Genomic DNA, 18,432 nt, shown 5'->3' on the forward strand with positions numbered 1-18,432 from the left:
TTTTCCATGTTTTTGATATTTATGGTGCTTTAAGTATACAAATACATGTACATTAAAAGGCGTACTAACTGTAATATAGAGATACTCTCTGCCAAGCACAATTATATTTTATCTTACACAAAGAAACATCACCCTTCTTAAATAGATATATCCATAGAGATCTCAAAATGTCCTTCTCTGGTAATTTTGACATCCTTTGTGCATGCAAATAGGTTTTGCATGCATGCAATATAACATTACTATCAAACCAAAGAGATCATTCCCACATAAGAGTACCATTAAAGTAAAGAGATGATGACTTCTATAGACACCCTCAAGCCTTCATAGATATCCAAGACATAGAGCACTTTTAAGGTTTCACAAAAAAATTGTACAAACATTCAAGAAAACTTGTAGCTCTTATACCATGTCAGATTAGCCAAAATGTATGAGTGAATGAAAGTAGTGAATAGAGCCATTCGAGTTAAACAAGAGCATGCTCAATCTACAATAAATAAATAATAGAAAAATAACAAACACTTAGAATGCAAATACTAAGAATTAGTTAATTAGCTTAGGAAGGAAGTATAAATATATAGCAATAGATGGGTCATCTAGGATAGCAATTTCTATCTTAAAGATCGACATGTAACTCCATGCAAAAACTTACACCTAGGAAACCTTATTCCTATTTACAAGAAAGATTATCTAGAAGGAATATCTGACAACAAAATTCTACACTAACAATAGAGGGAATTCCTTTAGCATAAAGATATTAAAATTTAATTAATTTTTAGTTTTTCTCACTTAAATCTTATTTATATTTATGTAATAAATTAAAATAAACTGAAAAGGTAAGTTTTAGAAATCACCCTAGATATATTAATATAAGTACATCGATATAATAACTAGCGCTTTCCTTTCCTTAAATATATTATCGATCTAAAAATTAAATTAAAGTTCGTAGATCAACACTTTTGAGGTCTTGAAATGAGTCAAATCTCTCCATATAAATTTAGTAAACATATTTTCTAATGATTCAAGAAATACTTAGAGGTGAGGAACATATTTGTGCACTTTAATTTAGATTCTAGATATTAGAACTAGTTGTAAAACTCAATTTGGAGAGTTTATCACTTGCAATAGGGTTGAATACAAGAAACATTATGGATGCATATTTAACATGTATTATTACACGTATTCATTGAACAAACATGCAAGGTTAGTATAGTGAACTCATACTAGTAGAATTGACAAATTTGTCCTAATATAGAAAATGAGAAAGAATCGAAGTGTTTTTGAAGATTAAACATCATTTTTCATATATCTTCCTTTGTTTTGGTTCCATTGAAGGATGGCATGAGTCTATGTCATGAAATAAATTCCATAAGAGGAGAATATAATAAGAAATATATTGTAAATACTAGAGGTGACTTATATTTCTAAATTTAAAGACTATAATAATAGTCATATAATATAATTAAGAGTTAAGCTAGCCAATGGTTCACTTCTCATAACCCTATGCACACTATAGAATTAAGGGTATAACATGCCACACATATTCACACAAGATTAATTCGACATTTACCAATTATAGAAGCTTCCAAATGAAATCTTTATCATTTCCTATTGTATCTTCAAGAAAAAAATATTCTTCTATTTTCCAAGTTTTCTAGTCCTTAAAATCCTTTTTTGTAAGTTTAAAAGTTAACTCAAGATCTAAGTTGGGTATTTTCTACACATCTATCTTAGATAACACTAGTGTTAGAATTCTACAATGATCATCTTGCTACATTATTTTCATGTTTGTTTTCCTTGTTCTTCTTGTGACAAGAAAGTAACTCTTGATGATGTTGAATATGTTTTTCCATTTATCCAACATTTTGGTGTCCCTAAAAAAAAGTGGTGAAGGAAGGTAGATGGTACCCTCACACTAATTGTATGACTTTCTTAGGATCTCTTTTGGCTCGAGTAATCTTTGTATCCTTCAAAATAGTTGGTGGAACTTAAAATGTTGGACGTTTTTTTTTTTTTGGTAGGTAATAGGCCGAAGCCGCAGTATTTTGAATTATTATTATGTTTGATTAGATTGACCCTAGACCTTCCCCATTTTTATGGAAGGCCAAGAGTCACAACTTAGAATTCATTTTAGATGTCCCTATTGGGAATTGAACTTGGGTCTCCACAGTGAGAACCCATTGTTTTAACCAGTTAAGCTCAATCCCTTGGACAAAATGTAGGACTTTTTTACTATTGTATTTCTAATGACAATAATTGAACCATACCTATGGCTATCATCTTGTTAGGAATATTTAACATTTGGTGTGACCTTACCAAATTTTGATATTAAACGTAACGGCCTCCTTAGTTCAATTATTTCACACTCTACCTAAAATCACTTCAATATATCCTACAAGTTCATCTCAATTTTTCCTAACCTAGTGACAAAATGGACTCCCAAAACAATAGTTACTCCATACATGAGGATAGTGAACATAGGATAATCAAGCATGTAGTCTCCCATCCAGAGTTTAATACTATCATATTTCCCTAGACAATTAAGTATACCTCCATTTATAATCATAACTTGATTCTTTAGATTTGGTAAATGAAAAAAATTTAATTGTGTTGCTAACATTTCATTGATCAATTTATGAGTATTCCCTAATTGAATCCACTTACTCTTTCTTCTCCTAAAATTTTCCTCCATTATCATTTCTTTACTAACAATGGGACTCTATATTATTGTGCAGCCAAAGGAATGAACCCAAAAAATTAATTATTGCAACACAAATTAGTTGCAAAGAAATAACAAAGAAGAGAAATGAAATAACATAATAACACACAAGATGTTGATTTATGTGGCAAAACCTTTACAAAACATCAAGGAAACATCGATGGGGTAAGATATTAGTATTCTTATTGCTCCAAGAAAACAATTACAAACTCCATAGCTAGCTCCTACTGTCACTTTTACAATATTGAATTTGCAATTTACAACATCATTACAATTGCTCTTGCTATCTACAATTCACAACAATTGCTTTTGCAATCTACAATTTAGTTTACGACTTTGCCTTTAAGACAACAAAAATGTATAAAATATTTCTAAATTACAACCAACACCCAATATAAAAATAACCTTCTTAATTCCATTAAACAAATTAGAAAAATTCCAGAAACCTCTTTAAAAAAATTAGAAACTTTTACACCAGAAAAAACTGTTATTCTAAAGATAAAATCAACAACATACTCTCCATTCTCTTCACATAATTTTGTATTCTAATTTTTAAACGAATATTTCCAACAGAAAGCTCCTACCTCTAATAATAAAATAATATTAATACTTCAATTTTGAGAGTGCTTATAATCAAATACTTTAAAATCTTCTCCATTTCTTTTCAATTCTGACGTGTTAGATACCCAATTCCACATCAAAACTTTACATCCATTTCAATCATTCAACGTGGAAGATTTCCTTGCGAAAAAATATTATCACGGGTGACATATTGCCAAATTAGCTCTGTAATTCCCGCATGCAACTTTCATGTTAATTCACAAAATTTTGGATAATAATTCATGCCAGTCCAGTCTGTTCATTGTTGGCCGTCTCCATGTCTGGACTTACAATCTTAATGACTCATCTCTTGTTTTTAGCGGATCATCTCAGAAACAAATTATAAATCCTTCCCCAACATCGATCTTCCCTCAAGCAATCTAATAATGGAGAGAGTTCTACTTTGGGTAGTGTGTGTTTTAGTCTGTTGTTTTGTAGAGGTGGGTTTGTGTAGTTTGAATGTTCCACCTCCTCTGCCAGTTTTGCCGGTGCCGAGTGCCAATCAACTGAAATGGCAGCAGAGAGAAATGATAATGTTTATTCACTTCGGCATTAATACATTCACCAATCTTGAAAAGGGAACGGGTACAGAGAATCCTCAGTTGTTCAATCCCAATGGGCTTGATGCAAATCAGTGGGCCACAGTGGCCAAGGAGGCCGGTTTTTCACTTCTTATTTTGACTACCAAACACCATGATGGATTCTGTCTCTGGCCTTCTGCATATACAAATCATTCGGTGAAAAGCAGTCTGTGGGAAGATGGAAAAGGAGATGTTGTGAAAGATCTATCAGAGGCCGCCAGGGCCCAAGGCCTGGATTTGGGTGTGTATTTGTCTCCCTGGGATCGTTTTGAGCCTTTCTATGGGAATGAGCTGCAGTACAATGAATTCTATTTGGGGCAGCTGCAGGAGCTCCTCACCAAGTAAGAATTTTAACTTTTTATGAAGCTTTTGTAGTGCAAAAAGAACAACGATAAGAGATATGAAAAGCCTGTACTAAGGTTTGTTTACTACAGAGCTTAAATATGATTTTATTATATTGCTTCTGTGACAAATATTTTTGGTACTCTATACCTTAGAGGCTCTTATTGAATTAGTGATTGTAAATAAATGGCAGGTATGGCCCCATATCGGAGGTATGGATTGACAGATTCAAAGGAGATAACACCACAATGATATACCACTTCTCCAAGTGGTTTGCCATTGTGAAAGAGTTACAAATATATGCAAATGTGTTCATAGACGCAGGAGTAGACATCAGATGGGTGGGAAACGAAAATGGGGTGGCAGGATTAACCTCTTGGTCCACCATCAATGGATCTTCCTCTAACTTTGGTCAAGTCGTTAAAGAGTAAGAATAAATATGAAACAACATCACTATAGATTCCGACAGTCCTATGTTTTAAAGTTGCTTGGAACTAAACAAAAATATGGGTTTTCCCTGCAGGTATTTGAACACTGGAGACCCATATGGAACAAATTGGATGCCTCCAGAATGTGATGTATCCATCAGGAAAGGCTGGTTTTGGCACTCAGATCAGGAACCCAAATCACTAAGCCAATTGCTGGACATCTACTATGCTTCAGTTGGGAGAAACTGTGTCCTTTTGCTCAACGTTCCGCCAAACACAACAGGCCTTATCTCTGCAGAAGACGTGGAAAGACTAATAGAATTCAACAAGGCCATAAAAACTATTTTTTCTATGGACCTGGCTACTTCAGCTTCTGTCACAGCAAGTAGTGTGAGAGGGCCAGCCTTCAGCCCTAGCAATGTATTGAGCAATGATCTCTGGACTTACTGGGCACCCAAGGATTTTGGGAGCAGCGAAAAATCTCATTGGATAGAATTGAAAGTTGAAGAAGCTGTTGAGTTTAACGTTGTGAGGATTCAGGAGACCATAGTATTGGGACAAAGGGTAATGGAATATGGCATTTATGCATCAGGCGGTGATGAGAATAACATGATGCTGGTGAGTAATGGGACTACAATTGGGCACAAGAAGCTTCATAGACTGGAAAAGCCTGTGAAAGCTATTAGGGTTTCACTAGTGATTTGGAAGTTCAAAGGGGATGTGCCCATAATTTCTTCTTTTGGCCTGCACTTTGATCCATTTTACAATGCAGTTTCGCCATGAATGTTTTTAAGAATTTTTATTTTGTTTCCAAGTAGAGTTAATAAAGAAAGTTTACAAGGTGATATTAAAGAAAGTTTAATTTATCTCCAGTGTTAGTTATTGTTATGAAAGGATGTGAACTTTCTTTTCTTTCTATATATATATATATATATATATATATATATAAATTCAATTTACTTCTCATTTATGTGAATAAAGAAATTCTTTGAAGTTCTATATGTTTTGTTTTAGTATTTAGACTTCAATAATGGAATATGTGGGTTTTAATTGTGCAAAAATATTTTACTAGTTTTATTATAAATTATAAATTTTTTAATGTTTTTTTATTTCTATTGAATTTTATTAATTTTTTATGTAATAGATTAAATGATTTTTTTTTTCTCTTTTTCATATTTCATCTTAGATATGTTAGTATAAGTGGAAAGGTATAATAATTAGTATTTATTTTTTCTAAATATTAGATTAAATTTCTTAGATCGTCATTTCCTAGGTATTGCAATGAATGGAATCTCTCCTTATAAATTCATTAAATTTTTTATCAAATAATTTATAAATAGGATTTAGGAATGATTAGGAAGTGCGAAACATCTCGATACATTTAGATTCTAGATATTAGAGATAAATGGAAAATTAAGTTTAGTGAGTTTATTACTTGCAATAGGGTCAAATGTGAGAAACATTATGGATGCACAAAGCCTAATGGAAAATACCTATGCACCTTGAAAAATATGCAAGATTGTTGTGAAGTGAACTCATATGAGTAAATTGATAAATTTGTCCTATTACAAATAGTGAACATGAATTGGATGGATTTTCAAATTAAAACATCATTTTGCATACCCCTTCCTCAAGTTTGGTTCCATTGAATGATGATGCAATTCTATATCTTTGAAAAATAATTAGGTTTGGAGGATAAGATCTTTTTGAAAAATCTACAATCAAACTCATTTTGGAGGATTCAAGTGGAAAGAAGGGAGTAAAAGTGTGAAGAGGATTGTAAACTAATTCCATTTATTGGTACCTGTCTTGGAAAATACAAAAGATGCCTAGATCTTAACCCCCCTTGTGCATTTGACCTCATCATGTCCATCATTTATAATCATTTTGAGAAATATTAAACTGGTCTCCTTTAATCAAACTTTACTAAATTTTGTTTCTCTTGATCCTCCATGTTCCTATCAAACAATGAAAGTAATTAACAAAATTATAAGTGTAGGAAGGTTATGATAAATTTCCTTAGCTTTTGTAGATTTGTGTTCTCTAGAGTTTCATACTTATAATTGTTTGATCTCTTGTCTTGTTCGATGGTCCCACATATAAATTTAGTTAAGAATACTAGGCATATTTCTTTCTTCACTTCCTCATTCCATAATTTTATAATTTTTCAATGGATGTCCAGACTTTTTCTTTGTCCCAACCTTTTTTAATATCCCCACATTTCCCCCTTATCTAAGTCCTTTATCCTTTTCATCCCTTTATAGATTTATAAAATTAACTAGACCTAATATACTTCCTTTCTACATCCCAACCTTACATCCCATTCTATATCCTCACTTTCTCCTATTCTTAATTTCAATCAAGTTTCATGTGCTTCATGGACTTATAAGATTCATCTAGAATTATTCTAGTCCTTTTCCATGTTCAAATAACTTGACCTCTTGATCTTGATTCAATTCTCACCTTTCATCCTTTCACTTTTATTTCTAGTTTATGTAATTGTGGGGTTCCCACGCACTTTCTATTTTTCTTCCACCTCTAAACATCCAGACCTCTAGCTCTTTGATCATTTCCCACATTCTATGTAGCTCCCCTTTTTATTTACACCTTTAGATGTTTGAAATTCCTCCATTTCTACCTCAACTCCCCATTCAATTTTTGTATTTCCTCATGATTGCCTCTATCACTCACCAAATCCTCCTATAATACCAATAGAGACTAGATTTGACCCCTACAAATAGTCCAAGAGGGTTTTCTTACTCAAAAATAATTGTCCATCCTAAGGGCATAAGTATAATTAGAATTAGTTGATAGGCTATTTAGTGTGGGTATTGCCCACTAGAATTAAATATTTCTCATTTTGGATTTTGATCAATTTGTCAAACCAAAAAAAATTCATTCACTTTCTCACATTTCAAAAAAATCCCTTTACATTCTATTTTATTTTATTTTCAAAGCTTGCAAAAATGAAATATTCCATTCAAACTTGAAACCATTTTAATACATTCACTTTTTTACATAGATTAACATGCAACAACCAAAGAAAATTTTAAACCAACTTAAATCTTTCAATTTTGTCTTTGTGTAAGAGGATCCATAATTCTTTTAGGGATAGTGTCAAACTGTTGATGCACCCTTAACTTCCTAGATCTTCATAATTATTCATTATATCCAAAATTGTTTGTATTTATGACTGAATAGTTTGTGTTATAAATTTGAATTTAGTTCAACTATATAAAGATTTGAGAAGTAATTGCTGTTGGAATTTTCAAATAGTTAATTTCTTTTAATTACGACTATATGTTCTTCATTGGAAATTTTATTTAGTCAAGATTTATGAAGCTTTGAAAAATAATTCCCACAAGGCTTTTGAGATGATCATTATTATCATTTTTAAATATTGAGTGGTACTGTCTAGGTTTGAGTATACAATATTAAACATGACCATTGTATTACATACATGAAGGATTGACAAATTTCATTGTGTCTAAATATGAGTCAGACATCATAAATGAAATCAAAGGATCATCATGGTCATCATCTCATATCTCTTCCTTGGATAGGCAATGTGCAATAATAATCTCTTTATTGATAACAATTTGCATGCCTAATTTGCTTCCACATTTTACATGAATGTTTACATACAATGTCTCCCATACTCCATCTTTTATGTGTAAATGTTATCCCAAAATACCATATTGGTAATTGTTGGTGTCACAACAAGAGGATTAAGAATTCATAGATTGGTCTTTGTAAACATTATATTATCCTATTACAACATTTAGGAATCAATTTTTATGGTTTTCTAATTGATGTATAATAGAAGGAAAAAAATCCTTTAGATTATATGATAATTTTTGAATTAATGTTTAATTCATAGCACAGGAGGGGGGGAAACTCCATAAGTGACTAGAAAGAGAGGTAATTGGAAAGGTAGAGATATACCTGATGGTTCTATTGGCCCCCCATCATATTATATTGTAGGCATGTTACGTATCGAATCTCCAATAATCTAATAGTAGGGCAGGCAGGTGAACCATTATAGGCCTACCCCTACTATTGTGTCGGGCTTCAACGATTATTGTTCATTAGCCATGGATAAGGATCTTCCTTCTAAAAAGAGCAACGCTAAAAAGAAAACCAAAAAGATTTATTATACCTCTTGATCTATTTTTCCTTTACTCACTATTTTAATTTAATAAATTTTTAATTTATTTTTGAGTTATCTATATGTAAAATAGAGTTAACATAATGAAGGATCACTTAGGGGTTGGTTTCCCCTCAATTTCTAGAACTCTTTCAACTATATTGCATTTTTCAATGTAGTCTTATCTAAAATTATTTGAGTTTTTTTTCTTGATAAGTAACATGTGAGAAAATAATGGATAGGGATTCATTTTAGGGACATTTCTATAGGTAAGGTTGATCTAAGGTTTGAAATCTTAGATTGATTTTCACTAGTTTGATGTATTCATTGAACAAAAGGGGTTAGTTTTAGTTTTTATTTATTTTTATTTTTAATGAGTTAATAAAGGATTTGGTCATCCATAAAGCTTATGAGGGTGTGATATCTACCTCGGATGAAGAGAGTTTAGTTTTAATTCCATTAAGAAGGATAAGAAAGAGATTAAGAGAAGAAAGGGATATTTTTCAAAGATTGAGGATTTACAAAGCAATGTTATTCATAATTAGGTATTTCATAATTAAAGATTATATAATAATATTATTCACATGAATATATATGTACTAAATATGTTGTACCTAGGGGGTCAATTTTATTTATACATGAATCAATTTTTATAGTTATACTTAAATATTTCTAGCAGCCAATATAATTATTTTCTTGTATGAATTAAGTTATATCAATGCAGATATTTTATATCCATTTTAACCAACATTAAATGGTTATTTTTAGAGGTTTATTTCATTTATGAATAGACATTTTTAGCTAATTTTATATGGCTATTCATAGACATTTGTTTAATTAAATTTTTACAATCATTTTAGCCAATTTTATATAGTTGTTTGTTGAGGTTTGTTTTAGATGTGCATAGATATTTTTATAATTATTTCAACTAGTTTTATATAGCTATTTGTAAATGTTTGTTTCAGTTGCACATAAGGATTTTAGAATTATTTAAGCTAATTTTATATGGTTGTTCATAGAGGTTTGTTTTGACCATGCATAAGATTTTTTTAGAATCATTTTAATCAATTTCATATGGTTGCTGATAGAGGTTTTTATATCTATTTTAGTCAACTTGAATTTAGTTTTTGATTAAGATAAACAGGTTTTACAGGGACCCAAAACCCAAATCCAACACAAAATAAAGCATAGAAAATGGAGACTAACCAGGCACTCACCAGCTACAGAAACAGGGGAACACCCCATAACGTAAAACCACCAAAAATAGACCTAAAACATGATACAACAACAAAAGACTAAGAAAGAGCTCTCATAAGCTCAAATTTTAATCTGCTGAAGTCCTTCCATAATAAACCTTGAGCTACCAGTCACCTGATGTTTGCTCCTAGTCTTGGTACACGGTCTCGTGGATGCCTACACCTCCTAGTTCATCCTAGTCAAGTTGGTATCTGGGGATGTTTCAACTCTAGCCATCTGCTCCTTCTGTAAGGCAAATTCCTCATTCACTCTCTTAAGACCATCAACACTATTGTGCATGGCTTCCTTACTGACCTCCACCAAACCCTTTAGCTTTCTCTTCAATTTATGAATCTCTTTCTCCATCCTGTCAATTTTCACCTTATGCTCAGTCTTCATAATCTCGATGTCTTTCACAATTTGCTAGGAAAGCTTTAGGAGTTTCTCAGTCTTATTTGGTGTAGGAATCTCAGTAAAGGTGGCTATGAGATCTTTAATCCCCTATTTCAGAATATTGATTTCCCCACAGAATTATCAGAAACACTTTTCCTGACACACCAACAATTTCCCCAGAAGAAAATCAACATCCTTTTCATTATCTTTGTTCTCGTTGGGGTTCACATTGATAGGGATGTCGAGCTTTATTTCATTATCCTCCTTTTCATGAATACCTACCTTACCAGTCTTTTGTTTTTTCCATGGAACAGGGGTTTTCTTCTTAGCAACCCATCTCAGAGGGTTTTTTCTGTTGCTACTAGTACTAGGGGTGGTCTTTTATAGGGGACCCTCATCCTCCGAGAGTTTATATTCTAAATTGTCCGACACCTGGAAATCATTCCAATCCATAGCTTTCCCACCCTCTGCATCATCAAACTTCGTATCTGACACATCATGCGCCTCCTCGCTGGCTAAAGACTTAGGGTTTTTTAGAGAGGGGGAAGGTTTGACCTCGTAGGCCTTCGCACACTCCATGATTAAGACTATTAAACCCTTATGAAGAATAGGCTTATCCTCATTCTTAGCATGCTTTCTAATAGATAACTCCAGGGATGATAACAAGTAAAATAGAATAGAAATTATCTTGTCATGTCTAAAATGATTTAGAATAGTGAAATGGTAATAGAAAATACTAGAAAAGTGCCCATTGAGGGTAATGTACATCATGGTGAACTCTACCATGTCCGCCTAGAGACTCTGAAGGTCCAACCGGTTGTAGCTGCCATCTAGGTTCTTCTTAACCCTGCTTCTTTCACTCTGTTTATCGTAGAAAATAAAGATGACTTGTTTCAAATCATTCCTTTCCCTAATTTTTTTTCCCCCTCTATACTAAGCCCAGTAATCACGATAATGAATGGTTCATTGATTCTGAACTCTGCCTCGTACACACACAACACCCCATTATCCCATCCAGACACAAATAAGTCTGTGAGTTGGTGGTCCTATCCATGAAGTTTCTGAACATAGGGCTTCATACCCCCATCCTTAATCTCCCTTCAAACCTCCTCATTCTTCTCCCAGAGCTTGCATGAGGACAACTCCAATCTGTTTTTGTCTCCGCCCAAATTATGGTACTGTTTCTGTAATTTTTTCGGCTAACACCAAAACTACAACTCAAATCAACATTAAACAAGTAGAGCCACATGAACAATTTGGAAACTCGCCTTTGCTCTTTTCTATGAAAAGCATAACACATGTGATCTTTCATCATTAATTGTCAAGTGATGAAAGATTTTTGGCATCCTTCCTCGCCAACTCATATGACTGGAATGGAAAAGAATTCCCTTTCCGCCACCACTTTTCATCATTTCTAATCACCCCTAGATTAGCCACGTGGTTAGTTTCCCTATTACCCTCCCTCATAGCATGTGTTATTTTAATATCCTCAAATTTTTTTATCATTTGAAAGCACTCCTGCATTAAATGGTTAATCGTCTAGCTAGGAGGAGATTTTTTATTCAAACAATTTATTATATTTAGCGAGTCAATTTCCAACCATACCTTTTGAAATCCTCCATGACTTGAATTTAGTTGTTGATATAGATTTTTAAAATTATTTTATCTAATTTTATATAATTGTTCATAGAGGTTTTTATATATCTATGTTAGGAAATTTTATTGTGTTTTTGCATGGATATTATTATATCAATTTTATCCAATTTTGTAATGGCTATACCTAGGGGTTTTAAATCAATATTAACCATATTTATATGGGGTGTGTAGATATTTTAATATCAAATTTTAGCTAAATGTATCATGGTTTAGTATATAGGTTTAAATTTATTTAAATCAATTGTATATATGGTTTTACATGAAGGTTTATTTATATTTAAAACAAATTTGTAGTCTCAACTAGGCATAGGAATCTAAATCAATTTAAGCTGATTTTATATTGAAAAATATATGCCAAACTATACAACAGTGTATGCTTAGTAATACCGATAAAACTAAGTATGAATATTGTTACACTTGATTTTATACTTCATATATTTGAAAAACTCTATATGTGAATAACACTATGCGTAGTTGTACATGGTTTCTAATTACAAAAACTTAATAGATATAATTTTCTATACAATTGTTGTATCCTTTACATCTTATATTAGCCTTAATGAGATTCTTCCTATGTTAGGAGTGTGAAATACTTCATAGGAAGCCTTATATAATAGTAAAATATCTATTTTGGCAAAATATACAATGTGTGTGAAATAGTAAGCAAGTAAAATTTAAATAATTTATTATTATTATTTTTTGAAACAAGTATGGTTTGTTGGGAGCATGGGAAATATTTATAATATTATGAAATGTCATATTTCTAAATTGTATCTAGAGTTTTAAAATTACTTTCTCATGATGCAACAAGTCTAGTCATAGATAGTAGTGTTGTGAATAAATGACCTATATTAATACATGTTTAGAGCATTTTAATAATCAAATTCTCCATCAAAAGTGATGTTATAGCTATATAAATTGTGATTTCACTCTACTTTTATTGTTACATGAGAGTTAGAAGTTATGAGTGGCTAGAAGGTATAGGGATTTTACATCGTTGATTGCCTGCAATATTGATTGTACTTATTATGCACTTGATTATTTGATTGGTTATGATATTTTTCTATATTTTGTTATCTACCACCCTAATCAAATGGTTGGTCCAAGATGAGTGGTGGTATTTCCATATTGTGGTTAGAGGTAAAGTACTTGAATGATGCTCTCTCCCTTACATTTGATATAGAGAGCATATATGCTAGTACTCATAATCATGATTAAGACCATAGTTCTACAACACCACATAGTTCATATAATTAAATTATAACACAAATAGTTCTTTCTTGTATAGATAATGTGTGGATAGTAGTCTTATTATAGAATTGCATTAGAATATATATTTTTTTGAACACGAATCATGTTGATCAATCAAAATTAGTAAATATGGATTATAGTTATAATTAAATTGTGATTCTAAAAGGTTTGTCTATTGTAAGAGTATATAATATATATATATATATATATAAAATGTCAAATTAAGGAGAAAATAATAGTTTATTCAATCTTTTATTTATTTTAATTAAATAAATGATTTATTAGCTTTAATGAGGGATCATTACACCTTTAAATATTCAAAACCCCTTTTGAATATTACTGAGAGGCTCTTAAATAAAGAGGAAACCAAAAGGATCATGTAGACTAACCATACACAAGCATGAAAGCAAGGGGGTCCTATGTCAGGGATCAACCCAATGAGATGTTGGCTCTTACACACACACACACACACATATAACACATGTGCATTTTAATGCTTGTTGTATGTATCCAATAGTTATCCTTATGGGAGCCACCATGACCATGTGTCATCATGTATTTCATAATTGGTGCACCAAAGTACATTCTTGGACAATTTTGAGCTGTATCGTCAAATTTATTTTACAACTAATGTGAATGGTTACTACATTCTATTCCACATACCCTTTACTTTCTATCATGTGGTTCAAACTTGAAAAGGGTAGAAATATTGTGAAGGATGAGTCCCATACACACTTTTCTTTAATTAACACATTTAAAAGTAGAAATAAAGAAAACTCAAATCTAGGGCATTCTAGATTAGAAATTCATGATATTTGTAAATTCACAAACTAAAAAGTTTTAAGAAGTGTACATAAAAGGAATCAACCTGCTCAAGTTCATAGTAACTAAATTAATAAAGTCCATGGATTGCAGAGGATAGATCCACTATAAAAGGTGTTTACAAATATCTATCTCCCATATTCTATAGTCACCATTATCCAATACCTTGGTTGCTTCCATAAACTATCATTTACCAACCCTCATTACTAGTTGTCATCTTGACTACGGTAGTCAAGTTTTGACCATGGGAAGTCTTTTAACCATGTGGAAAAGAATTCACCAATTTTTGTACTATGCCCCCCTAACCACTAGGCTATTGTGCTAAAGTTATAGTGTGAGAAAACACATTGGCGATCAAACTTTTAACTACCTAATCAAATGGGTTGTCATGCATTTTGGCTAGCACTAGCTTTCATGGTTTCTCCTCTAGTTAACCCTTTTCTTGAGTTTGTGACATAAAAACACATGACAACTCCAAAGTTCATTGTGCACTTTAAGATAATTTTGACATATTACATTAGGTCATGTAGATAATGGGGGAATTTTTTTGGCCAATTATGTATATGATATAAGCAATCTCCCTTACCATATTGAAAAATACAATGGTGATGATCGATGTAAACTTTTTTATCATATGCATTTCCCTTATATTAATTGGTCCCACCTCATCCACATGTCACCTTTTTCATTTATAAGTTGAACCCATTTCATATCCATTTGGCAGGAATGTTAGGATTGTGATAGTGTGTGTTATTCATTGGTTAGCAACCACACAATAGCCAAACACATGGTGATTAATTTGAGATCATATGATAAGCTCTCCACCACTCTATCTCTATTGACCATTACTAATAATTATCTATCACCTTTTAGTAATATAGGCTTTACTTTCTACTTAAGCATTACATTTCTTTGTAAACTTGGTAGACTAACTCATTGCAAATGATGTTTGGACTCCTTTAGGACATGTGATAATGCCTAACTACTAGCACATAGTAAGCAATTAGGAATTAATGACTTTTCTTTTATAAGTCATAGATCCTTAGGCTTCAAGTACCAACTATTCAACTAAACTTTAGTAGCATGATCTTTACCATCTATTGTGACACTACCTTTGGGCTCAAATTTAAAAGTTTGGTGTATTTGGTAGTGACATCCTCATGGTAACGTTTTGCACAACATAAATGGTTTTTCTTGTCATTGACATGGATGCATGCCACTAGGTTTCTTTTCATTATGCCCTACTCTACATGGGAAGATTTCCTTGCATACGAGTTTCTATATCCACGATGGGCCATTTCAAATGAACTCTCATGTCTACACTAGCAAATATGAACTTATCATGTTGTCATATATCTTTTTATTATCAAAGCAGCTCGATCGTCTCAGTAAAATATATTCAACTTTCGGCGATTGGTCAATTAGAAATTTGCTTCACGGACATAGATGACACTTACATACAAATCCTGTGTGACATAGAAACAACAATAATGTGGTCAATATCATTTTGCAGCAACAAATAAAGTAAAAATGTCACACCAAGAAAAAGAATGATGGATGAGTCGTTCTGAAAGCATTTCAGAATTATGGTAGATCCAAGTGCAAGAAACAAGACAAGCACAGAGGGAAACAACCGTGACCTCGGACGTCACTAAGGACATAAGCATCTCAATGTGTACCATTCTATTGTAATTCAAATATTAAAAAAGCATTATAGATGTAGGTATATCTATTTATCCCATACAGGATACACGACAAGAGAGAAAAACATGCAAAACTAGAATCTTCTCAGCGAAAAGCTAATGACAACATGACTTTAGAAAGATAAATCAACCAAAAAGGTTTGTAGTTATTACCCTCGTCGAATGGATCAAAATAGCCCACATGATGAGTGAGAGGCATTCCACCTTTGCATTTCTACAAGCATGCATAAATTTGGAAGCTTTCACAAGGGAAAAAGAAAAAGAAAAAGAAAAAACATTTTTTTTTCTTCCAAAACCTTCTCATTTCTATGAGAATCAGCTTTCAATATGTTTTAAGCGTATTTTGGCTTATTTTGGCTTATTCTAGCAAACATGCAAATTAGTTTAACATATTAATTCACGAACTAATTTATCAATAAATACTTACTCTAGCAGGTTAATTAATTCTATTCTTGGACATTTTAATAGTAGAGTCACATCCAATCATAATCTAACTAGTATTATAATAAAATTATGAAAATTAAGTTATGAAGAAATACAACAGAATATTATTCAAAAAACTATTGTTATGTACAATTTAAGAAAGATTGATTATAATAAGCTTGAATGCATTACTTGGATTATGAGTTGTGTCAAATCTTCTTTTTTCCTTGTTCTTAATGACATTCAAGCTTCTCTTTTTTTTCCTATATGAGAGATAGGGCAAGGAGATCCATTTCCCCCTAATCTCTTCATCCTTATGAATGAAGTTTTGGGAAGGTTTCTCAATCACCAAAAGGCTAATGGTTTCATTCAAGGATGAAAAGTGGTTGGGAGTTGTAATGTGGTATCTCATCTTCAATTTGTTAATTATACTTCATTGATATTTGTTGCTAAAGTCTAGGAAGCTAATCATTTATGACTTTCATTAGATATATATTTGGTAGTGTTGGGTCAACAAATTAATGAGGACATGTCAAATATTTTTTTTTTAATACTCCTTTACAACTCAACAAATAATTGCCTATATCACTTGATTCAAAATTGGACAACTTCCTTTGGAGTATCTTGATATCCTTGTTTGTTGGATCAAATGGAATCTCATGAGTTGGGACATAGTTTGTAAGCCTAAACAAGGTGGTCTTGACATTTAACAAGATGATTTTAATATTCAAGTGTAAGCTACGAAACACTATTAGAGATGGTATACACAAGAAAATAACCTTGGAAACAATTATTAATCAAAAATATCTTCATGAGGTTGTTCCTTAGGAGGTTCCTAGATTTGATTTGATAGGTAAAGGTTTCATAATTTAGAATACTCTTAGGAAGAGTGTTTCCCTTGTAAAGAGAGGTCTCTTTTGGATTATGAATTCTAGTGGTAAAGATCTCTTCTAGATTTATTCATGGGATCTTCACTCTCCTATTGTTTCCTCCTTTCCTCTTCCCCACCACTTGATTAATATTTTTGTGTAGGCTAGTTGGTATAATATTGCTTATTTTTAACTAATGCCATCAAATGGGGAATAGTTCTATTTTTCACTAGAAATATATGAATAGTTGGTGTAGACACAAAATTATCCTCATAATTATTCTAATTCTTCTATTAATTATATAGGCATTTTATCTATTTACTGAATTCATTAATATTCTTCCCTTATTAATCCATTTGTCTAAATAATTAAATGATTTCTAAACATTTCATAATTTCATTTTAATCATAAATCCCTAATCTCCATTATCCATTTAATCCCTTCCATATCACATACCTATCTTATTTATCTCCTTCCACACCCATCAATCTCATCTACCCAACAAATGTGGGATAAACAAACAATATCTCCAACCACCTCCTTTATCCAACATTCATCTCACAATGAACTTTCTTTATGAGGACATTTATAACTACATTCCTCCTCTCACATTTGAGTCTCTCTCACTTCTTGAAATTCAGGCACCATAATATCATTTTGATTTCTTTTGCATATTTAGTCTTTGTGAATCAATTGTCATTTCTTCATCATCTTGCATCAATAAACCATTCTCATTATTCCATAGCCTCTTGTGCAAATTGCTTGAAAAATCTAAAAGCAAATATAAGATCTTGGTTGATAGAGGAATAGTGGAGCTAGATGGCTTATGAATGCATTTGTTTCATTTATTTTGTATTGTTTTTCATTTGTATTCATTGAGATAATTCTCTATTGATGTGATGTTGAACTCACTTTGAATATTGTGTTTATGGTTGGATATTTATACTTCATAGTTTAGTTTTTCAATTTCAGTATCATCACATTTGGCCTATTGAGAGAGATAGTGGATTTCAAACTAATATTTCTTCTATTCTTGTTGATTTTCATTGTTTTGATTAAGATAAATGGGTTTTACAGGGACCCGAAACCCAAATCCAATAGCAAAAAATAAAACCAGTAGCAAACCAGAGTCTAAACAATAGCCAAATGACTACAAAAATAGGGGATACACCCCAAAACTCCTAACAATAGACAACGAAAATAAAGTAGAGCAAAAACTAAGAAAAACAAAAATCTAGCCAAGAGCTTTAATGAACTCCGTATTT

The 18,432-nt window shown here is 31.9% G+C and overlaps 1 protein-coding gene across 1 annotated transcript; it reads left to right on the forward strand.

The window, feature by feature from the left end:
• The first annotated feature begins 3,702 nt into the window (after positions 1 to 3,702).
• On the forward strand, positions 3,703 to 5,450 carry LOC131062930 (alpha-L-fucosidase 1-like). The gene is made up of 3 exons (XM_057996673.1): positions 3,703 to 4,238; positions 4,433 to 4,666; positions 4,763 to 5,450. Exons 1-3 carry the CDS (start codon positions 3,703 to 3,705, stop codon positions 5,448 to 5,450), a joined length of 1,458 nt encoding a protein of 485 aa, XP_057852656.1.
• Positions 5,451 to 18,432: the final 12,982 nt, after the last annotated feature.

Source organism: Cryptomeria japonica, chromosome 5 (assembly GCF_030272615.1).
Source record: "Cryptomeria japonica chromosome 5, Sugi_1.0, whole genome shotgun sequence".
Taxonomy (NCBI): domain Eukaryota; kingdom Viridiplantae; phylum Streptophyta; class Pinopsida; order Cupressales; family Cupressaceae; genus Cryptomeria; species Cryptomeria japonica.

What these genes read in the sequence shown, in the direction of transcription:
- LOC131062930 (XM_057996673.1), top strand. Translation starts at nt 3,703, where the DNA reads ATGGAGAGAGTTCTACTTTGGGTAGTGTGTGTTTTAGTCTGTTGTTTT. An exon ending in CTGCAGGAGCTCCTCACCAA is followed by an intron (nt 4,239 to 4,432) that starts GTAAGAATTTTA and finishes AATAAATGGCAG; the next exon opens with GTATGGCCCCATATCGGAGG. An exon ending in TTTGGTCAAGTCGTTAAAGA is followed by an intron (nt 4,667 to 4,762) that starts GTAAGAATAAAT and finishes TTTTCCCTGCAG; the next exon opens with GTATTTGAACACTGGAGACC.